We start from the raw sequence: 24,302 nt of genomic DNA, 5'->3' as shown, positions 1-24,302 counted from the left end.
TTTCCCTGCTTTGGGAAAAGGTACATCAACACCACCTTCATCTTTTTCTGGAACATTTGGGATTTCCTATATAAGAATAACATCATTACCAATACCATCAATTTAATTATTAGCAGTCCCAGAAATACTCAAAGCATTTAAGAGATCAAATCAAATAGATGTGACTTACTTTAGCCTTGCTGCTATCCTGAGCAAGCCTGATCACAAGCAAAAGTTTTTGAACAAATCTGAACCACGTAATATTCTGTCATCAATCGATAACTCCTCTGCCTCCGCTATCTCCGACACGAATCCTAAACTCCGATTAATACAACTAATAAAACAATTTAATTAACGTTCAGTCTAATTTAGCGCCCGCAGTTTAAAATGTATGACGAAGACGAGCAGGAAGGCGGGATCTCGCTGATGAGTTAATCCAATCATAGCCCGTTGGAGGCATTGCCTCCTCTCACGTGACTTTTCTCCATTCTTTTCAATTACCCCCACTCAAACTCACGGCACGCTTTAGCGGGTATATGTAAAGTCAATGTGCTTAGAGGAGGCAAGAGAAACGCTGCCTCCCTTTGGAATTCTTTCGAGCGGGGGCGCTGTTTCACACTGTTGTACACGCTGATTTATCTCATATTTAGCTAAATACGTTATATCCGCTGTCCTATTCGATTTCTGAACTGTTAGTAATATTCTCATTCGATTATTTTCGAGGGGGAGGGGAGACACTGCCTCCCTTGCCTCCTCGGAGGAAACGCCCCTGAATGAATGTTAAAGAATATTGTGTATACCTTCAAGCTTGGGCCCGACCTATATCATAAATTATGCGAAAGCCGGCATCCAATTAGGATATATGACGTCATGTGTAGTTTGTTTATAAAACGAGTGGCTAATACTAAAATACAAACAAAAAATTGTGACTAATTTGACTTATACTGATGAATAAACAGCCTATAAGTTAAGGCTTTTAAAACGTTTAATCCTCACTGTTTTTTATAATAAAATTATGTTGTTATGAGCCACCACCGTAATATAAACCAATACAAAATAATGAAATAACATGGCATTTTGGGTTAATGGAAGCAAGAGTTACCATGTTGAATACACAATACTAACATGAACGGATGAATATGAATATACAGAGTATAGCTCTGTATAATGTCTGTCAGGACAGGATAGTTCGCTTTTCTGAGGTGAAAGACTTTTTATTTCGTAACCAGTAACAATCAATATGAACAGAATAATGACACTGACATTCACCAGGACAACAGCTCACCTAAACGCAGATATTGAGTTGGTCTTTCAAAATAAAAACATTTAGAATTGCGTTTTTTGTTGTTGATGTTGTTTCTTAGACGGTACACTACACATCCCACTTAGAACGGTCTTGCGACCCACCAGTTGAGAAACACAAAAGCTGTTAAAATCATAGATATTAAAGGGGTCATATGACACAATATTTATCGTTTGTTTTAGATGTAACGCAAAGTGTATAAATTATTTAAAGATGCTGTGTTTTCCACACTGTGCATGTTTGTATCTCCTCTTTGCCCCGCCTCTCTGAAACGTGCGGTGTGCTATGATTGGCCAGTTAACCGGTGCGTAATGGTTAGTCGAATACTGCAAGTGTGTGATGGAAATTTAACGCCTCGGACCACATTTGAAACATCAGATTCCAAAGCAATTGTACTGACAGGTCACTTGCGTTTAGATATGGGCAGTCTCAGTCAAATCATACCACGAACTGACGTAGATTTGTGGGGGTGTGGTTACACGAGGCGTTTCAGGCAGGTCTGGGTGAGCATTCACTTTTAGATAGAATGAATCTTTTGTTCCGATACTTACATTTTTGCAGTTTTACGTGTCTTATAGTGTTATCACACCATACGCGAATGAAGCGTTAAGCGCAAGTGATCTACATGTTAAGTCAATGCTAAGACGTGATGACCTACTTGCGATGCGATTCGTGCGGATGAGGCAGCGCGAGTTAAAAAATCTGAACTTTGGCGAAAATTTGCGCCGCGTTAACCAATCAGGAGCCTGCTCTAGTAGGGCCTTGAGTGAGAGACAGAAGCCCCTCACATGACACGAATTTGCGTCTGTAATAAAGCGAATTTCACGCGCGAATGATGCGAGCAAACTCAAAATGTTCAAGCGTCCAACTAAACGCGCGATTTACCGCATTTGGTGTGAATATGGAGCGATTTTAGTCTCATTAATTATTCACGCGTAAAACAAGATACACACATGCTTAAACAGTTTCGCATGCATAAAATCATAGATGATGTTCAAAATCATCTATGTTCATGTAACAACTCTATTATTTTGGATTGGCAACCACATAAACACATATCGTAATGGTAACGTAAGCAACATTTAAAAACATAAAAACAGACTCGCTGTGAATGGTTAAACTATGTAACGTTAGCCTACAAAACAAAATATGTGCCGCCTGCACCAAAGGTGTGCAGAGCCCTTTTCCTTGAGTCCTGCGCCCTCAGCGGGTTGTAATTGGTTGAATGGTAAGCTTGACCCAAGTGGGAGGGGTTGCGTTGCCAGGAGAGTCTCAAAACACACACGTCCAAGGCAATTCACACGTGTGTGACGATTTGGACATTCGCATAACAAGACAAACGTGTACATTTTAACCTTTCGAAAGTTTTGTACGCAGTTGTATGTTTGCGAAACGTTCTTTGTGAGAAAATAGTTTTGTTTTACGCACGTGAATTGCTTTTCGTAAATGTAAATATATATACTATGTGCACGTAAATTAGGTTTTATGCATGCAAAACTGTTTACGCATGTGTGTATCTTGTTTTACACGTGAATAATTAATGAGACTAAAATCGCTCCATATGTGAACACTCTATAATACATGCATGGGCAGCGTATAACACACCAAAGACATATGATCCCTTTAATGCTTTTGCTGTATTTGGATGGTCAAATGTTATCTCCACATAAACGCATTAGTGTGTTCAATCACTCAGGGATTGTGGAAAAGAGATGGGGACGTGTCAGGATGCCAAGATCATGTACGCTTGGGCCAGAAACGCCCCTCCAACTAAACTACCCAAAGGTGCTTCCTCTAAATCATCTCTCTCTTTCTGTTTGTTAGTGTCTGTTAGGAAATGCTTCACATTATTTGACTACATTATGATTTTAACCTGTCTTATTGTAATTGGTCATCAGTTGAAAAAAGTAGAAAAAAAAAAGGTGCTCTTTTTTTCAGATGTTGGATTTAAAGTTGGAGCCGATTCCAGTATAACCTACTTTGTGCTGCAAATTCACTATGGTGATGTCAGTAGTTTTAGAGGTGAGCACCTGTTAAAAACCTGCATCTGCTTACTGAGTCTCTTAGAATTGCTTTGGTGACTGTTTAGGGGTGTTATTGAATTGTTGACATAAATGAAATTATACAGTTTTTAACTGTATTTGACTTTTATTCCTGATCGATGTGTTTTTGACTATGGTTTTTTTTTCGTAACTGATGTGTCTTGTCTTGTGTTATTGTAGATCAGCATAGAGACTGCTCAGGACTTACTTTAAAAATGACTTCCAAACCGTAAGTCTCTTCAACTAGATCTGACATTGTTTGAATACATTAGATAAAATATCAAAGCAAATGCCCATTTTATGTTAGACATATTCTCAGAGCCGGATACTGAAAAACCTTCAACTGAGATGAATGTTGTGTCGTCTCTGCAGACAGCCCTTTATTGCTGGCATGTATTTGATGATGTCTGTGGACACTGTTATCCCTCCTGGAAAGAAAGGTATGAATGTCTATCAACACACTGAGACTGACGCCCCTTCATAATGTTTGGAGCAGATTCTCCTTAAGTTTCCTCAATGCTCTTCAATTAATTATTTTTATCAATCACAAATATTATACATTTTGGTTTGAAGATGTATTTTTTTCACATGCTCTGACAGACTTGTCTTGCACGTTCCTCCTTGTTTTGGGTGCATATGAATAGAGTACTAACAGCTCAGTTGGGATTACATGTAGATTTGGTGAACCATTTGGCCAGGCTTTTTTTTTTACAATCAATGGTTTGCATCTTGCAGGACAGCCTCTGTATTTCTGTTCATAAAGACTTGTGAGGCCAGTGGTTATTGACACGTCCACACCCGCCTCTGGAAAAGTCTTCATTACTTCTCTTCTTTATAATGAGAATTCTTCATTCTTTGGTTGTGGGCTTCTTTTTGTGACATCAGTGTTCTTGTGCTTCTTAATAATGTTCAGACAGTAGATTTAGGAAACAGGCTTGAGAATGTATCCAAACTGAGATCCAATTTAGTTAATTGGAGTTCATTGATAAATAAAATGTACTGATGGTATCAGCATTATATTTTCTTGACATGCCATGTGTAAAAGTCAAAAGCCTAACATTTGTTCACGTGTTTGAAATATTATATTGATATTTCATACTGAAACTCTAAATACATGAATGTTCATAAACCAGGTCATGTTTTTTTTTCAGTTACTAATGCGGACATTGCTTGCGCATACTCATCGTTCCCAATGTATCCGTTTGCCTTCAGGACACACACACACAGCCTTGGTGAGTTACTGCATTTATTTCATTGTTTTAAAGGGAGGTTCACCCAAAAATGTATTTGAAGTAATTATTTACTCAAACTGGTGTGGTTCTAAAGAAGTACATCTCCAGGGCTGATAGTTGTCCGGCTTCGTGCCGGATCTCTGGCTTGCGGCGTTCGAGTTCATAGGTTCGCCTAGTATGAGAGGAATTTCATACTATACCGGCACGGTGCGGGACAACTTTCACGCCTGGAGATGTACTTCTTCAGAACAACACCAGTCTGAGTAAATAATAACTTTGCTAAACAACATTACTAGCCAATCAGAAGTCAAATGGGGCGGGTCTTGGAGTGAGGTTCCTCAGTTGAGACGTCACGTTGAAGAGAAACAAGCAAGCATAGTCAGCAGGATGGAGTGTAAGTTTATAAAGGAGTTATGTCATAAACATGGAAGTTTTTGTCTGAAGTGAGCGTTAAAGGTTGAGAAAGAAATCAGATGTCATTACATAAGTGACAGCAGTCTAATATTCCTGCTATTCTACGTGGTTGATATGACTCTAACAAATGAAAAGAGAAGCACTCGCTGCTGATTCTGTAACCTTTCTAGCTTTAATAGGAATTGATATTGTTTTCATTTCACAGTTTGTAGTAGAGTTTAAAAATGGATAATGAATCTGCCTCACACATTTTTATTTTTAAAAAACGAGCTTGATAAGGAGATGACTTTTTCTTTTTTGAGGGCTCATTTATGCTTCACTGCTTTGACCAACCGTGATCTCATTACTATGTGTTGTGGATGTGACCTGTGCCATATCATCACCGTTAATAACTATGAAACTAAATATTAAATTACTTGTAGAGCACAAAATTGTTAAGTAGCGCATACAATTCATCATAGATCTAGTCACTTTAGTTTGCTCTCAAAATGCCATCCTGAATAGGACAAAAAGGTGAGTCTTATTTTCTCTATTATGATGAATTTGGTATGTTAAGTGATGTTTTTATATACCCAAATTGTATAAAACTGGTTTTGTAGGTTATAATTATGCCTCCACTTTCAAGTCATTCTGTCATCCATACACACATGGCATAGCATCAAAGTTTAAGAAACGTCTGTCTGATTAGCTCAAAAACTGCTTGTAACTAGTATTTCCAGGAAATAATGTTGTCTACTCTCGCCACCCGCAAAAAAAAGTTCAGGCTCAGAATTCTTTGCTTTAACCCATGAATCTCTTTCTTCAAATGAAAAAATATCCTTCTTTACAAAAGTGGAGAACAGCGACCATAATTTGACTGTTGTAGGGTTTTGTGAAAATTATATGAAATTTAAATTTATATTTAAATTTTTTCAGGTAAGGTTGTCAGTGGGTACAGGGTTCGAAATGGACAGTGGACACAGATTGGTCGACAGTCTCCACTGCTGCCACAGGTAAATTCTTAATAAATGCATAATTCTTTTATTGAAGATTAGAAGAAGAATCGAGAGGGATTCGTTTGCATATACTTTTAAAACAATAAAGAATTGCAAAACAGAATTTGAGTAAACAAATTGTTTGTACCCCCACAAGACACTTGGATCCCACATATCTAGATAGGATTCATTTTGGTTTTGGATTTTCAGGATAAATTACTTTACAATGTATAAATTTACATTGATCATGAATGCAATGCCTACTACTGCAGTGTTACAATATTGAACCTTATTGTGAAAAACAAATCCTTCGATGAAAATATAACAATGCAAATGAAGTTCAATAGTACAATTTGTATGTCTTTTATTAATGTATTACTTGGTCAAATAAATAGTCAAAATATTAGATTATCTTTTTAAATGCAAGTGCCTGCATGTGTGTACGAGAAAGCTGTTGATCGGCTCCAGACACATTCTGTGTGGATCTGATCTTGTGTTTTTGTGTTAACTTGTTTTCAGGCTTTTTATCCAGCAGCCAATGCCATTGATGTTAAAGCTGGAGACACACTTGCTGCCCGTTGCGTCTTCACAGGAGAAGGTCGAACCACAAAGACACGAATAGGGTAAGTCTTGTGTTAATATTATGGTCTTGGACTTCCACGGTTTATGTATTAACTTGGTTTAAAATGTATAACTGGAATGGCAATATTTTAGTGCCTGTCTAGCTAAGAGATATTTCATCTTTTGTTTCATTTACATTTAGTCATTTAGCAGACGCTTTTATCAAAAGGGACTTACAAAGAGTTCAGGGAGCAATAGGCGATATGACACACAGGAGCAATAATACAATAGGTGCTAATACAAAGATACTAGTTTCAACAAAAGCCAGACCAATACCTGTTGAGAGAAAGACTCCGCATTCATCCTCATGTAAAGTTACTGAGGTAGTAAGTGTGTTGACTGACTGATGCTAGTGTGTGCGGGCTCTTCACTTTTACAGAATCTTTTCTTCTCTCGCCGCATGATTTGCTGTTTTGAAATTCATATCCACCAAGCGTGTACTTCAGCGCTGTTCTCTCTGTGATGTTTAAAGTCTGGTTAAACACACAGCATTGGCCTGCTCTCTATTGTCTCTGGGTTTCTTCATATTTGACCGTGACTGTGGGTGGGTGTCTATGTGCAGTTCATTATTCCTGTTACCATGGTGAAAGGGAGAGTACATCATATTCTATGCATTGACGCATCTTCCAGAAAGCGACCAATCCTCCCCCCCCCCGGACGCACGCACACTGTTCCACTAGATATGGATGTGATCATTAGAATGGTTGCCGTGGAAACTAAAAAACTTCACAGTTCATGGCTTTGAAACAAAGTCCTCATTGTTTTCAAGCTCATATCAGCATGATGTCTTCTCATTATATAACTTTGTCACCTGGTGTGACGCTAAAATAGCAATAGAGATGGTTGTTGGTTTTAGACAAAAGGGCTCTCATGTTAAAAACGGTGAATCTTTACTGTAACTTTGTCCTCTTGTTGCATTATATTGTTTGTCTGGTCTTCATTTTTGGGTTGGCTGTAGTCATGTTATTGTTCATCTTTTATGTGTGTGTGCACCCCTACTCCTCATGGCCTCTTGAGGAACAATAAGTCGTAAACTGAACTAAACTAATACAAAACAATATAATAAACCAATGGAACTTCACCTCCGGTTAGTGGTGGTCGGTCGGTGTGCCGAGATGATGTTTGTTGTTAATGTTGGTTCTCTTCTCTTTCAGCGGCACCTCTAATGATGAGATGTGTAACTTTTACATCATGTACTACATGGACAACACACATGCTGTGCCTTACATGGACTGCATGGAACACGGCAGTAGTGAACTGTTCCAGAAAATTCCAGCTGAAGCCAACATTCCTATTTCTGTCGGTCCAGACCACATGATGTCCATGATGCACAAGTCAGTTCCTCATGAAGGTACCGTTTTTATTTAATCAAATTCATTTAATACATACATTTATTATGGATGCGATTAATTGCGATTAATTGTTTGACAGCCCTAGAATAAGTATATTAATACATTTAAAACTATAAAGTATATATAAGTATATATAAATATGAAATTGTATATACTCATGTAAATTTGTCTTACATATACACATGCATGTTTGTGTATTTATATATACATAATTAATATACACAGGACACACATATTATGTAAACAAAATCATTAATTTGCATTCGATTAGTCGCGACTAATCGTTTTACAGCTAAAAGAAATTGACTTAACTCTTGAAGCAGTTAAAACTTTTAAAACAGTTAAATGGATGGGACACATTCAAAGTCACTGAAGCACATTTGATGAATTGTACATTAAAGCAACAGTAGAGAACTTCTGCTTATGGTGCCACCATGTGGTTGATAAGTGCAATTTTCTGTTATCATTGTCGGTAATACTGTCGCTGTATAAGCTTGGGCAGTGCAATACACATGAATTTGTTTACTACATACTACTGGACTATACTTATTGCGCAAACTAGATTCTGAGGTAGCAGTTGGTTGTTAGCTGTTAGCGCATATCGGCTAGCTACTTAGCACATTTGCAGTTACCCAACACATGGATGTTAATGCACCTTGCCTGGTTGCAAGTGTGTTTCCGAAAATATAACTACAGAAAAATAATTTTTGTTGGTTACAAAAATTATTTTCTGTAGTTACATTTTCGGAAACACACTTGCAACCAGGCGTTGTGCTTTGTGCTAGGTGCAATCACTAACTTACAGTTAACTGGCTATGGGAATAGTGCCTAGCATAGTCATCATAGATACCGTTAACATTAGTTTACGTGCATGAACTAAGGAATCAGCAACTTTTGACCATAAAACATTTATTGTGGTTTGTTTACAAGCATAACACTAAATTGGTGAGGATTATGCTACATAATCTATTGAGACCCGGCAACATTACAGTATCTCTAGTCTACCTTACGGTTGTAAATTGTGACCCAGTAACGCTAGTGTGCCAATAAACAAACTGAGCACAGCCTTAAGACTAATACGCTCAAAAGTACAGGCTAGTAAGAAATAATTTACATATAAGTCTTTCAAATCCAGAAGCAGGAAGGCTAGGTCTCCATCCGTTTTGCAACCTGTTGCCTCTTGCAGCTCACGCCGTCAGATATTGATTCATGTTCAGGCTTGTGTCCGATCACTCTCTCTATTTCCCTTTTAGTTTTTTTACCTGGGTCTGCCATGGTGATGGTTTGGAGATTTGTGTGAACCAGATCATTTTGTCTTATTGTTAGCTGTTGGCTAACTTCACCCAGGCTATGAGTAAAACTGGTATGCCATAAAGCAGGTGATGGGCGGGGCTTGTGTACCTACCCCCACACCAAAGTTACAAGTGTGATTTCAGCCGATAGAGGACTACTTAAGTAGCAAAGGCAGTTTAATTTGTCCAGTTGTCTTACCCCTTAAATATTTTTGGAGAGAATATTTTAAGGTCGGAAACTCCCAAGCATTGCTTTATTGTGGCATCTGTGTTTCTGACATTTTTATTAGGCTATGTTATGGCAAAGTGCGACATGTGGGTTGCTCCTCAATTTCACAATTTTTAGATGGAGCACTCACGCATGCGAGTGTTTAGTTTCACCTTACATTAGATTTTAACTTACTCTCACAATGTTTTTTTCTATTTCCACAGATGCTGTGAAAGATTTGCAGCTGCAGCAGCCCATGAGAGAAGAAGAAGAAGAAGAAGAGGTTTTAGATCAGGGTATGTGGAGTTTTACATTATTTGGAATCAAAGACATAATAAAAAGAGAGTTCTGAAACACATCCCTTCTGAAATACAATAACACATTAAATCTGAAAGAAACCACCAGAATGCACATCTTTTTTTGTAGGCCACACAATAGATGTGCATTACTGACTACTAGTACAAAACTTCAGAAAGCAACTGTCAGATGTGTTGTGCAACAACGTATTGTGTTGTGACAGTGGTTTTAAATGGTGAACTTCTTCCCACATGTTCTCTCATACAGTAGATTCATTGTAGTTGGTTTGTGCAAATACATTTCCTTCTTTTCCTGTTTTTGTAAATATTCTGTATTATTGATGCCACTGAGAAGATTGACTTTCTAATCCTGCATTTGTTGGCATTTCAGTGCAAATGTATGGAGACAAAAGAATGGGGTTATTCAATGGCTGTCTATCACTGTCAGTTACTGAGTATGTGTAAAGTATCTTATAAATGAAAAAATACTGATACTTCTCTAAATGTGGATAAAGCATATTCATTGTGCCGCATGGTTGAATCAGAGAGATGCTTTTTCAGAAGGCCTGCTCGCCTTGACTGTCATTCATGATTGACTGTGGAGGCGACCACACAGCCACCTGTCTTACCGATGCCAGAGGTGTCTGGTTCAGTGATTTTGGCATCAAACTCTCTGTGAGCTTCCTGCAATGGACGCCATCTATGAGACTCCGGCTGCAGCCAATGAAACATCTCCAGAGTTTACTGTTTAGTCCCTGTGACTGGCGCGATGCAACTTATCAAAAGACATTACAAACTCACTCGAATTTTAATTATTATATTAAAAAATCTAGGTACAGTGCAGCACAACACGACAAACCCATTAGAAAAAAAAGAGTTAAAAAAAGTTAAAAGCGTGCGGTGTAGACACACTGTTAGGCACGATAGCTGGAACATTGGACAATAAAGTGTGGTTGCAGTCCGGTCTTGAGATGATGAGTTTGAATGAGAAGCGATGTACCGTACCCAGGAAAGGTCAGATTTTCCTGATATGGTAGAATGATCTAGTCTTTGTTGGAATGTGTGTTGTCAAACACCAGCCCTGATTCCTTTCCTTGAAGACCGAGTAATCTCTAGCCTTGCTGTGGTTCTCTGCCCCAGCGGTCCCAGCACGCTCTCCAGCTTTGTTTGTTTTCCAGCAGTTTGTAATGTAGAAAAGCTCCTGTCGCCCGTTTCCCTTCACTGTCCTAATCTCTGTCTTCTTACCTTAAGTAATCCTAATGTAGCCAGTAATTAAACCTATTAATTGCAAATTAATCATACATAATTTCTGGTAACACCTAAGAAAAATGTAAATTATTATTATTGTCATGATCGTGGTGGGTGAGACACGGACAGAGGACCCAGGTGCAGACAGCGGGTTAACATATATTTAATAAATAAATACAAAACAAAGACCCACGTGGGGGTAACATAACAAAACATGACATGGACACAGGAACATGGAATAACTAAACTTAACAAGACTAGGAGAACTTGAATACAATACAAAATAACTAGACTGGACTAAACTAACAAGACACATGGACTCACCACACAACCACAATGAACCAACACAAGACAGAAGACACAAGGGCATTAAATAAGGGACCAAATCAAGAGGGGAACAGGTGTAGGGAGGAGACGAGAGGACAGGAACAGAGACGAGACTGGAGAGAGTGTATGGAAGGCCATAAGGGCCATAAAAACCTCTCTCCACACAAAACATGAGACTCTGTCATGATCCTGCCACTAAACCAAGAGAAATATGACATGATGCGGCATAATCATGACAATTATGTTAACCAAAGAGACATTCCAAAAAGTAGCTTCAGAAAGAAATATTTTGTTTCAACATATAACTTATTGCACACTATTTTTTGGACAGTGAGGCTGAATAAATGATGACTGAATTTTCTTTTTTGGGTAAAATTTTTTATTTATATGGAAATATGCAGTTATTCTTTCACGCATTATACTCGAAGCTAAAACTGCCAGTAGTTGGTGGTGAATGTAGTCATGACTAAGTTATTCATTCATATGATTGTGATGTAAATGGTTCGCCAGATTTGTTCAAAGCAAAATGTTCAGGAAAGAAAGGTCACTGTGTTGCTCGGAGACAAACTGTTTTGCTTTGCCTTTATAGCTCTGGCTAAATTGAGCAAATACAGACATTGTTGTGTCTAAAATAGCAAAATATTAACTTTATTTATTGGGCTGTTGTATAAAGTCAACATCACATTTGCACCCGTTAAATTTGGAACAAAAAATTAACTCGAGGTATTGCGCTCATTATTTGTGGGATACTGCTTAACTATACTATTCCATATTATAAGATTTAAAAATGAGGCAAAACCTCAAACTTTTTAAATTTTGCCCCCCATCTCAAATTGTAGGGACATTCTGACTGCATTCTATCAGGTATTGTTGTTGCCCAACTAAAGCACGTGCGCACACATTGCCAAGAAAAGACAGACTCACTGTTCATGTCCGGCATCTTTTAGGGCTGAGACCGCCGTTCCATCAGTCAGTTTCAAACAACCTCCAAATCCAGCGTTATATCCACCGTTGTGCACATGCTCATTCTCCCGCTCTCCATGGTTAATGCGTGGGCGATCCGCATATTTTTCCGGGAGAAATGTCCAATAAAGGATTAAGAAAAGATACGTCCAACTCGTTTTGGACAAATTGATCACATTTAACATTGTAAAGTTTAAACTATGTTCGCCAAGTTCAGCTGTGTTTGTCTGTTCACTGCATTTGGGTGATGAATTTTATATAAACTGTGGATATAACGCTGGATTTGGTCAGTTGAAACTGATAGATGGAGCGGCCCTAAAAGATGCCGGACATGAACCGCACTTGGTGAGTGAAACTGATGTCTGTGTTTTGTTGGCAATGAGTGCACACATGCTATAGTTCCACCAACCCCATCTGTAGCATGTTTTAGGAAATAATTGTACTCCTGTATCCGTATTTTATAAATGTGATCAAACTAAAGACTCTACGGATATTTGAAGGGTGTGATACTATTCTGTATGTACTCAAGATTAACATGAGATATGTGGAAGCTCTGTGTGTTTTGGCTGCTTTAAGCAACAGCCCCAGGTTCAAGTCCATTATTTGGAGAAGAGCCCTGGAAAGCTTTCAAGGCTCAATTTGTTTTCGACAGAAGAAATAAACTCAATGGCTTGTATGACATGTGGCATTATAATCAATTAGTCAATTATAATGACATTTTAAAGTGAACTATTCCTTTAACCTGCTGGCATCATTTGGAGCTTTTTTACACTTGAAAAATTGGAGACTGTCCAGGGACATTACAAACTGATAAAATTCACATGTGCTTGGGATGGCATGACGGACGGTTAGTAAATATTGAGAGAGGTTTCATTGTGAGGTGAACCATTACTTTAACGTGAGAAATATTTTATGTAAGCCCCTGCTCTATGCAATATATTAAACACCACCAGCACCACTTCTCTTCCCCCACTTTCAATGACTTCAATCTCTCTTTTTTTTCATTCACATCACCCATCCTATTCTGTCTTTCCACTTTTCCACCTCTCTTTCCTCATGTGCAGGTGACTTCTTTTCGCTTCTCTCTAAAGTGCTGGGGGAGAGAGATGACATTGTCCCGGTGCATAAGTATAACCCTGCGAAGGCTGCCCGAGCCCAGGCACGTCTGCTGGCAGAGATTGATAGCATAATGCAAAAGAAAGACATGGGCTGGCCATGGTTAGGCGCCAAAGCCAGAGGGGATGCAGTTCTGGTGAGGGACAAAGTGCACAAGTTTCACCAGTTAGAGTCCACTGTCCGCCCCTCCGAGAGCAGGACAGGTGCTGCACGGGGGGAGAAAGAAGGTGGGTTTGGGACTCCTCTTATTACCCCAACAAAAATCATTCGGCTTTTCATCTCATTGCTCAATACATACGGCACAAGTTTATTGGAACATTAGTATCTGGAACATGAGCAGTGTTATAGAATGGATTGAATCTTTGAGTGGAATTCGTGCACTGGAAGATTGTTTTTTAGTTGTTGGATTAATCTAAAAGTCTATTTTCTGGATAAACATTTTTTTATGTTGTAGAATTAAATATTCTATGAGGGTAAATTCCGAAAATAATTTTAAGAACTTTTTTTAGGTTTCCGATCAATCCCCTGACGGCTATTGGTTAGCAAAACAGATAATCCCGCCCTAAACGCTTTTCTTTGGTTGACTCAAATGTTGACATTTAAGGCTGCTAAAATAAATACACAGCCTCCAGAAGCAGACTTTGTGGAGCTGTCTGGATCATTTAGTCATCGCAGTGATCTTTTTGTCAGTTCCCGTTTTGGGCAAAAAGCTACATGTGGTTTCGGCAATTTGTATTTTATATTATTGAAAAATATTGCGCTAGCATCCTTTGTTGGCATATTAAATGTAAATATTTAGAGTAAATATTTTCTGACTTTTAAGGTCTGTTTTGATTTATGGAGTGTCCTACAACAAGTTTACGTACATACATGGCTTAAAAACATTTTCATTTTCTAATAATAGGTAGTCATTCTCAAATGATTTGTTCGTCGATTCATCTGTCCAATCCCCTCCTTTCTGTCGGTCTATTCTGCTGTGATTGGTCTCTCGCGTGCAGTGTCGCAAATTGAGCGTTGGCTGGCATTACACGGAGTCTGACCCGGAACAAAAATTTAATTGACTTAAAAAATCACGCTTTTGCATGATTCCGAGACGACCCCTTTTTTCCTAAGCTAATAACCTTATTCATTCACTTTCGGCTTTACAACTTGACAGACTGCTTACATTTGCACATAGCGACATTACACACTACATGCAGTGGCGTAACTTTGAAAAGTGGTGGGGACAAAAGCTATGAATACTTTAATCAATTGTTTCTGTAATAACTCTTTGGGAATATTTTCATATATAGTGGGCGGTCCGTCCATTGCCTACTCTGCTTTTTGACTCCAGATCTCACAGTATGTGGCATTGGGGGAAGGTCACTTGGCCGTTGCAGTGCATTACACTTACAAACAGTTTATTGCTGTGACTAAAAATGCATTTTTGTGCTTGGACACTGGATACACAAGCAAGCTCTATGAACACGGTTGATGCACGCATTTCATACTGGCCGCGTTTCTGAAGTCGCGGCTCTCCGCATAAGTGTGAGCAGCGGGAAATGGTGAGAAAGCTACAGCGTTTTTCACAACTTTTACATGTTAATGGCCCCTAAACAAAACATTTACGCAATGCTCAATGCTCTTAACACTGAGCTACAGGAAAACGTGCTGTCCTTCCCACAAATTACGCCTTTGACCACATGAAATGTCATTTTAAGGACATTGGCGTTACTCTTTAAGCGTTGACTGTTATGCATTGTTGTTCTCTTAACCATTTCACTGGCCGTCATCACCTCATTAACATTTTTACATCTTCTCGTCTTGTCTTTTAGTTCAACTTCACATAACTGTGGTTTTGTCTCATATTAAATTAAATTAAAACTCTACTTTGGGTGAGCGTGTAGCCTCTCTTGATCTTAAGCTGATAGGAGTGGCATCCAGTGAGATCTTGTACTGCTGAAGCTAATCTGCTTCAAGCTTTGAGGTGTTTTGTGTGTTTAGAGAGATTCTCTCCTGCATACCTCTGTTGCTTATATGAATTCCTGTTGTCTTTCAATCAGCTCGAACCATTTGTGATTCTTGCTGCTGATTGTGTTAGATACTTGCATTAACATTTTACCAGGTGTATTAAATGAAGAGTATGCTTGTTGTGTGCGTTTCATTTTATCATTGTGGAGACCAAATGTCCCCATAATGATTGTAAAAATCGGATCTATCTATATGGTGGGGACCGGTCAGTGGACCCCACGGTGGAAATCCATCATTAAACAATTATTTAAAGTGATGCCATTTGATATTGTCAAAATGCAGAAAGGTTTAGTTTGGGGTTTGGTTTATGAGTAGAGTGATAGTTAGGAAATAGAATATACAGAAAAAACTGAAATATTGATCAACCTCAGTAATAGGCGTCTACATTGTGGAAGTTCTTTTAGATTCTCAGTTTTTGTAGCTGCTCAAAGTTACCGTTAGTTTTATTAACAGTATATTTAAAAAGAGACCACTCCAAATGTTCATTTAATCATCATTTCTAGATGTAAACCAACAGCAATGTGAAGGACTGACAGCATGAAACGACACATGAAAACCGGTTAAAGAAATGCACATTTCCTAAATCCATTGCTTAAAAGGGAACTTAAACTTGTTTTCTTTGCAGTATTTGAGGTCTGACAAATACAGAGCATCTTTTCCATTATTTTGACCTGATGAAAACCATTTTTTCTTTGTTTATGTGCTGCTGTAAATGTAATGCTTGTGGTCATGCGGTATTTTCTACAGTATTCAGTTTGCCGGCATTGTCAAAGGAGCTTAATGAAAACAGCTGAAAGCAACCTTAACGGGAGGACTCTATCTATATACCCTAAAAGTGATTTTAGTTCTTTAGATTTGGTATGAAGCGAATCATACAAAATGTTAGCACTATAAATGTAAGAAATGAGATTCATGCGCGTTACCTTGGGTTGTGGGTAAGAGAGATCACTTTCTGTTGTTCAATTGGCTGGTGATTTTTTTCTCCCTTTTAATCCTATGAATATATCATATTCGTTCGGGCAGCTTTGTATTGCCCAAAGTTAACCTCTCCAGTGACAGGCAGTTCATTCCTCAGCTGATGCTTTTATTATTCTCCTCTTTATTCCCCGTCATGATGCAGAGTCAGACTCCAGAGAGATACCGGAAGCATTATAAATGACCCGTCACGTTTATCGTGTTATGTCACGGTTTATCTGCTGGTCCGTGGCCGTATGTTTTGACCTCTGTATGTGTGTGTGCGCAGGTGCAGGTGCAGAGAGTCATCTGGTGGAGGTGGCAGACTGGCCTGAGGAGGAGCTGCAGTTGGGGCAGGTGGCTGGTTTGGCTCTAAACTCTGATGAGAACCTGGTCATCTTCCACAGAGGAGATCACACATGGGGAATCAAGTATGTTCTGCAAATCCACTCAATACAATTAAACATTCTGCTCCATCCAACTGCTTATACAAGTTTGTGAATTATATACAATTCTACATAGTGAACGTCAACCTATTCCTCGTGCAGTTCTCTCTCCAAACTCTAATCTCGCTCTCTATGAAACATTTTTGTGAAGAAAATGCCTGAAGTAAATGGATTGAGTGTTTGTATCTTATAAAATTGCTTCGTTAAGGTTTAATAGTTGAGTTTGTTACTAATATTTACAGTAAATAGTTAATCCTCTAATAAATGTAGGCTGTATTCTCTAGATATGAATATAATAATAAACATTACCATCTTTTCTGTCAGAGGGGGAGAGTAAACTTCTTCCCTCAAGTACATTTTCTATTGCTGTACTTTTTGCTCAACTACATTTTACAAATACATGATATTTTTTGTCCTTTAAAGATGGGGTAACACACGCAGTTTCTGCCGATCAGTACCTATACAGTAGTATTGCATACGTCGTATCTTCGTACTAGTATTTAGTTTGATCACATTTATAAAAGAGAGATACAGCTGTACGATAATTTCCATTCATGTTTTTTTACATTATGCACGTACGCGCCGATTGCCAACCAAACACAGACATATGACGTAGTTTGACTAACCGTGTGAGGTTCATGTTTTAGCACTGGGGCGGCACCATCTATCAGTTTCAAACCATTTCCAAATCCAATGTTATATCCACAATTTATATAAAATCCATCACTGAAATGCTGTGAACAAACACACACACCTAAACTTCACTATAGGAAGAGTAACAAGCTGCAGCTGGAGGCCCACAGCGCAGCCAATCTTGATAACCGGGTCTTTGTATTTTGAAACATTTCATAATGTGGTTGGTTGGCATGTGGGTGGGCTATTTCTTTCGCCTTGCCATGGGCGTTCTTTTCTGGGAGAGTTGCAGAATAAAGGAAATAGGATCCCTGTTACGAATCAGAGATCCAGACTTATATGTGTATTGGTCCTTAGTTAGGCTGAATCATTTTCCATATTTTCTGAAGTCAGAATCGCAGTATAGAATCACACTATAACATTTTTGTTTATATTAAATCAGGATTGTGTGGGGTTTCATGGCCTCACCACAAAACATTTTTAAAGTCATTCCTAAACAAAGAAGGTCTTGCGCTAAAATCAACCTTTCTTTCGCCCGACAGTTCTTTCAACAGGAATGGCATCTACCAACAGAAGTCTCTGGGCCCCATTCAACAGTCCACTATCGTGGTGTTGGATCCAGTGAAAGGACGAGTGCTCAGAGCTTCCGGAAGAAACACGTAAGACTTCACACCACATCCTCTGTGTTTTGTTCATATGGGCAATGCGCTGCTTTTGCACGCATTTTTTTATTTATTTATTGACATGTTTGTTTGAACAGGTTTTATATGCCACACGGAATAACTACAGACAAGGATGATAATTACTGGGTGACGGATGTAGCGCTGCATCAGGTAAAGACACGTCCAAATAATAATCTATTTGTCTGTACCTCAAAATAAAATTAAACAGTGATGTGTCTTGTAACGTAGATGTTTTATTTCTTTATATAAATGTTTTTTTTAACTATTTTACGTTTTCCGGTACATGATCGTGATAGTCATTGTTTACATGTTTTTATGCAAAAGAGTTGTTTAAACTTAATTCCAAGGCCATCAAAATAAAGAGCTCTCAGAACATCGTTCAGTAATCCCAAGTGACTGAAAAGTCATTAGATGCTAGAAAAAGTCAGAAAGACTCAAAATGAGCCAGCGGTGTGACTGATGTGATCTTTGTCCATGTTCAGGTTTTCAAGCTCAGCAGTGATGGAAAAGATCAACAGCTTCTGGTCCTCGGAGAAGCTTTCAAACCGGGAAGTGACAAAAGTCATTTCTGCAAACCTACAGACGTGGCCGTGGACCCCGTCACTGGAAACATTTTCATCTCAGATGGCTACTGCAATTCCAGGATCCTCAAATTCTCAGCCGAGGGCAAATATATTACACACTGGGGGGCAGGTAAACACAAGATCACTTCTCATTCAGACCCCTACAGTCATAGTAATGCAAAATCACATCATTTCGCTGATATCAGCAAGGTTGAATGTTAAGATTCTTTGTTTGGTTTTTCCTGGTGTCCAAGGCTTCTCAGACAGAAGACGGCGCATCCCATTCAGGATCCCACACAGCCTGACTTTCCTGCCGGATAAACGGGAGCTGTGTGTGGCCGACCGGGACAATGGACGGATTCAGTGCTTCATGGCAGAGACCGGCGAGTTTGTGAAGGAGATCAAAAAAGACGAGTTTGGAGGAGAAGTGTTCGCTATCGCATACTCACCTTTGCAAGGTTGGCATGATAGGTCATGATCTGTTCTTAGATTAATGCTAATACGGCAAACACAGGAATATTTGGATGAGCTATTTAAACTGTTCCTTTAAATTCATATGATGAATGCCCAGGTGTAATGAGTAGCTCATCACTAACAGATTCAATTTACTGGACTTTTGATCTTGGTTGCAAATAGGTGTTCAAAAGCACACAGAAGCCTTGATGAGTGATTGCAAAACGTGAATCAATATTAATGTTGTCTGCATTATTAATGCTAATGTGTTGTTTTAGGTGGTCTCATCTACGCGGTGAATGGTGAGGGTCCATATGGACGGGTTGCTCCCCTCCGAGGCTTTGTGATAAGTTATTCAACTAAGGAAATCCTGGATTCATTCAGTCCAGACACACAGGTACTTATTAGAGCTTGCACGGATATTTACACACTCACCCAGTCCATTGAAAAACACTCTTTGTATGTGTCCGCGTTGAACTCTTACGGAGAAGAGAGAGCAGTAATATTCAGCAGACACTGTGAAAGTTGTAAACAGAACATTATAGAAATATGTTTTTTTCTGAACTCCCTTAGGAATTTAAATTACCACATGATATTGTAGTGACATCGGATGGGAGTTGCTTCGTTGGAGATGCGGGATCTGATTCTGTGATGAAGTTTGTTCAGTCTGAGAGTAAGTTGATGTTTAATTCAGCAGTACAGTAAATGTCAAAAGTGTCAAACCATTACATCAGTTTAACAACTTGCAAAAGCAGTTAAGGATCCACCAATTTGGACATATTTGCCAATAACGATTTTAACTAAAGAAAAGATTACTACTGATTTAGGTATTATGCTACTTTTATTACTTTGTTTTTGAAATTTGTTTTGTTTTTCTATAGAAAAGCAGCATCAAGCTTGTGTCCCATTGTGTCCCATTTCAGTCAAGACGGATGTCATTTCAAGTGTTGTTGATATTAACAAGATATTCAAATCCATTTTAATTTAACTTAATATGACAACATACAGTGGTCAGAAAGTGTTAAACAAAACAAGTCAAAAACTAAACCGATATGTGTTTGCTGTTAGTATTATAAAGTGGTGGTTGTATTAGAATGAGGTTTTCACTTCAAAAGGGTTAATTGGGAATTGTGAAGATTGTATTCTCCTTCAGAATGTATTCACCTTCAGTCAATAAATACCAAACAGTAAATGTGGCTTGTTTTCTCTGTTGCACGTGTCTTGTATGCCTCTTCTCAGATTAGCACAATTATTTTTATTCTGATGTTCATGATCCGCATAAAAGACATACGGGATCCTCGACCTACAGTATTTAATTTTGTTTGATTTCAGAGACAGAACACCGCTCTGTTAAAAAAGGTGGAATTGAGGTCCAGGAAATTGAAGGTAAGCTGTTTGGATTGTCTTCATTTTGACCCACACTGAGCGCATCAGTGGCCCTATATGTTCCTGGTATCCAAAAAGAGGTCTTCAGTGTACCAATGGATATATTCTTGGTGACCAAGTTAAGACACCAAAAATGATTCAATAATATTTGTGTTTATACATTCGTAATGTAATGGACAACGATGATACTGCTTCAGTTAATGGATTTGTTTGACCTTAAACAGGCTTATTGTTTATTAAAAAAGTGTTCGATATGTTTTCAGTAATATACAGAATCATTTCCCAGAGTTTCTTATATTATTCTTCCGCCTTCTGTTATTTTAGAAACGGAAACATTTGTGCAGGCCGATATAAAGCAATTACCGAAGTCTCCAGTTCAGTCTTCAGAGGTAAATGTACAGAAAATCCAGGAGGTGCCACCTAAACAGCATCACCAGTCGCTGGAATCTCCCAAAGAGGAGGAGAAACCGCAGACGGTGACCAATCAGAGTGCTCGGGGCATGTCCCCTGCTGTCATCACAGCTCTACTGCTCGTCCCATTGGTGGCTGTTATCGCTGTTGCCGTCTTTATGCGCTGGAGAAAGAGCCACATGTACAGAGGTAACGGTTCATATTCAGTCTGGTGTAGTGTACTGTTGTACGTGAATTTGCTTTGATGGAGTTCTTTTTTTAAGATGATTGTGAGGTGAAGTTGGAACCGTCAGGATCAACAGGAGGAATCTTGGGTAAACTAAGAGGTAAGTATTTTTCTTCATCTGTATTTTTGGTTTAGATTTCAGTTTAAATGTCTAAATAACCTTAAAACAAGATCAATTATATTTTATTCTTAACAGATGAAACCGAACAACGCTTTGCAACCAGCTAGAGCAACCACATAGAACACCCTAGCAACAACTAGTTACAAGTGAAAACGTTAAAACACCCTAGCAACCAGCTAGAACACCTCAGCAACACCCGATAAACAGGTTATAGAACGTAACAAGGGAGTAGCACCCTAGATACCAAGAACACCTAGAAACTAGATAAAAACACCTTAGCACCACCTAGCAAACAGATTACAGAACCCGACAATGCCTAGCAACCAAATGAAACACCCTAGCAACCAGCTAGAACACCTTAGCAACACCTAGCCATGAAAATGTATGATTTGAAAGAGAAAACTGCTGGTAAGCAGATTCTTACTCTGCCCCTTGTGTTAGTGGTGAGAGTATACTAGATGTGGGGGTTTTCAGTAAGCTGTCTCTCTCTCACTCACAGGCAAAGCGGCGGGTACCTTGAACCTGGGCAACTTCTTCGCCAGCCACAAAGGCTACACTCGACACGGCTTCGACAGGCTCAGCACTGAAGGAAGCGACCTGGAGAAAGACGAAGAGGATGCTACGGACTCTGAGAACGAAGAGTACTCGGCTCCGCCTCCCCCCATTTCGCTGCCCTAACAAATATCTTTCAGTGAAAGCTGACCGGCGTTCCCGCTGCGGCCGTCAGGATGTACTTTAATCATGTATGTATTAGTTTGTATCAGCTGCCGATACATTTCATTGTGCGAAATGTCCCCTGAGACCTACCACTGCCACTTTAATTTATGATTGTTTTAGACACCATGTAGAAACGCGAAGCAATGTTCATTTTGAGTATAAAGCCGTTCATTTTAAACAGAGAGGTAGAGGTAGATTATTTATTTTGTTTTAATAATGAAAGGTTAGTTGATCTTATCAGATCCTTTATCAGTCTAACAGCATTACGGTGTATAACCGATTCATGCATTTGATTCATGACAGTTTGTTTTTCTGTACGGTTGTGCCTTTTTGGACAATGTATTTCGCCTTCCGCAGCACTTATATACTACTACAAATGTGCCACATATTTACGAGCTGCTATTGTCACCTGTGATTTAAGTTCTGTTTTGCTGCATTCGATTAAAAAGAGAAAAGACGACTTATTTAAGGCTGTATTTACTACGTTTTCAGAGCTAATGTGAGGTGTCTTATATTTGTTGTGACATACTGAGGTTTTATTGCAAGATAACTATTTTCAGTAACAATGTTATTTGTGTAATAAAGTGTTTGCAAAGCATCACCTCTTTCGTCCGGTTGTTTCTGAGCACTGGATATCATAGTAAACCTGATAAACAAAACTAAACATCTGTAATATTGTATTTTACTGTATAATTATATACATCACATTAGTTACTGTGTTCCGTTTTGATCAGAATGAGTAGCTTCTACACAGGGCTGGTAATCATTTGTATCATAAACGATGTCAAATCATTCTGTGACTACAAAAATAGCTATTTAACATGAAAAATTATAATACTCGGCAATGGAGGTAGACTAGCACTACTTTTGCACATTTTAAATGGTGAACATGCTATGTGCCTTTATATGCTGTTGACAGGAAATGACAGGAGAAACACAGGAAGTGCACTTATATTCAGGTGACGTCTCCATCTGCTGGTGGGGTCTTCAAATTAAAACAATACTGGTATTTTATCCTTTTACATCACAGTATCTTGTGAATTACTTTGACATTGAACATTTTCAATGTTTTGTTGAAATGTTAAACAAACTGTTTTTGAGTCAGGCTCAGCTGAAAGATATCATTACAAAGTCCACCTAAAGAGACATGTCATCTATATGTACAGCCCACATCCCCCCAATAAAATAGTTTGGCATATAACTAGAAAGATATAGATGTGTTATGAAAAAATAAACATTAGGAATAGCTGTTTTATCTTATTTTAATCTGTTCAAATCTATATTAAAATGTAGGGACCATATAGGAACCATAAGTATATGAATGCATGTTGAGAATATTAGGGTGGTGTTTTTGTACATTATTATTTGAGTAAAACACTGCCGGAAACCTGTCCAATAGCTTACAATAGAGGCCGCTGTTTACCGTTTTTAATGTTAATTCTGATTCACTAATATCCTGTCAAATGTTTCGGCAAATATATTGAAGTAAATGATTAGTGGTTCGGCTCTTTGAATATATGATCTGAATAATGACAGAGAAAACTTGCACAACAGTAAAAACAAAGACAGTGAGAACACCGAGGGTCAAAGCCCGGAGGACATCCTACAAACATAAACGAGGCTTAGAGGGGATTATTACATGTTAATAAAATATTAAAGACAAAGTAAATAGACGACTGAACCACTCAAAGACACACTGGTCCACTTTCCCAGTGACGTCACCCGAGACGCCACGCCCCTTCATCTGGTGTGTTTATATTAAAGCTAAAGCTGAGCAAAAGTCGGTCAGAATCACAATCACACACGAGTATATGTGTACACACGTGCCGCAGTCTGTCCGCGACGTTAGCGATAAAAACATCGCGCAGAATATAAAAAACAGACGATGCGTGAAAGTCCGTTAGCTGAGGGAGGATGCAGATGTTTTCACTGCTTTTAGCCTTTGTGCTAAGCTAGCTCGTTTCACACTGTGACTGTGTGTGGACAGCAAAGACAACAGCGTCCAGACTTTAAACAAACATTGACTTCAGCCGAACTGACCCGCATCAGGTAAGAACAGCGCGTGTTTTGTGTGAATGTCGTTAAACGCGTCTGACCTCAAGCACGTGCTTGTGTTCGGCGGCACATTTTGTGCATGAAGTGTCATCAGTTGCTGAAAGATCCACATCAGACATCACATCACCGACCTTCTGCTTTCACTTCTGCCGCAGTAATGACCGCGAACTCTCATCGTTTTAATGGACACTAATAGTTGCTGGTAATGAATGACCACAGGGTGGTGCTTTAAATGATGTTTAAATGGACATTTTCAGCAGCTTTCACATTCAATGAC

At 38.7% G+C, this 24,302-nt stretch overlaps 2 protein-coding genes across 10 annotated transcripts in view; both read left to right on the top strand.

Annotated features, from left to right (window-relative positions):
• Window positions 1–22,571, top strand: part of pam (peptidylglycine alpha-amidating monooxygenase) — a 31,738-nt gene extending 9,167 nt beyond the window's left edge. For 4 of the 6 annotated variants that reach the window (XM_079448672.1, XM_079448674.1, XM_079448673.1 and 1 more), the window contains exons 6-25: window positions 2,979–3,067; window positions 3,221–3,304; window positions 3,505–3,553; window positions 3,697–3,764; window positions 4,476–4,556; window positions 5,886–5,962; window positions 6,464–6,567; window positions 7,720–7,916; window positions 9,642–9,713; window positions 16,621–16,762; window positions 17,953–18,069; window positions 18,171–18,243; window positions 18,576–18,786; window positions 18,911–19,114; window positions 19,388–19,506; window positions 19,683–19,782; window positions 20,442–20,495; window positions 20,820–21,095; window positions 21,170–21,232; window positions 21,753–22,571. In XM_079448672.1, the coding sequence (XP_079304798.1) occupies window positions 2,979–3,067; window positions 3,221–3,304; window positions 3,505–3,553; window positions 3,697–3,764; window positions 4,476–4,556; window positions 5,886–5,962; window positions 6,464–6,567; window positions 7,720–7,916; window positions 9,642–9,713; window positions 16,621–16,762; window positions 17,953–18,069; window positions 18,171–18,243; window positions 18,576–18,786; window positions 18,911–19,114; window positions 19,388–19,506; window positions 19,683–19,782; window positions 20,442–20,495; window positions 20,820–21,095; window positions 21,170–21,232; window positions 21,753–21,931 (2,359 nt within the window). In that variant the 3' untranslated portion in view covers window positions 21,932–22,571. Of the gene's footprint in view, window positions 1–2,978; window positions 3,068–3,220; window positions 3,305–3,504; window positions 3,554–3,696; window positions 3,765–4,475; window positions 4,557–5,885; window positions 5,963–6,463; window positions 6,568–7,719; window positions 7,917–9,641; window positions 9,714–16,620; window positions 16,763–17,952; window positions 18,070–18,170; window positions 18,244–18,575; window positions 18,787–18,910; window positions 19,115–19,387; window positions 19,507–19,682; window positions 19,783–19,990; window positions 20,321–20,441; window positions 20,496–20,819; window positions 21,096–21,169; window positions 21,233–21,752 lie in introns of those variants that run through there. The other 2 variants (XM_079448676.1, XM_079448677.1) reach the window with 1 other exon arrangement.
• A 1,125-nt stretch (window positions 22,572–23,696) lies between these two features.
• ppip5k2 (diphosphoinositol pentakisphosphate kinase 2) overlaps window positions 23,697–24,302 on the top strand; it is a 43,017-nt gene continuing 42,411 nt past the window's right edge. For all 4 annotated transcript variants that reach the window (XM_079449245.1, XM_079449244.1, XM_079449243.1 and 1 more), the window contains exon 1: window positions 23,697–24,019. The gene's annotated coding sequence lies outside the window, so the exon portion shown is untranslated. The remainder of the gene's footprint in view (window positions 24,020–24,302) is intronic.

Source organism: Barbatula barbatula (genome assembly GCF_947034865.1).
Source record: "Barbatula barbatula genome assembly, chromosome: 24".
Classification (NCBI taxonomy): Eukaryota; Metazoa; Chordata; class Actinopteri; order Cypriniformes; family Nemacheilidae; genus Barbatula; species Barbatula barbatula.
The sequence above is the reverse complement of the archived record's forward strand: the minus strand, read 5'-3'. Positions and strand labels throughout refer to the sequence as shown.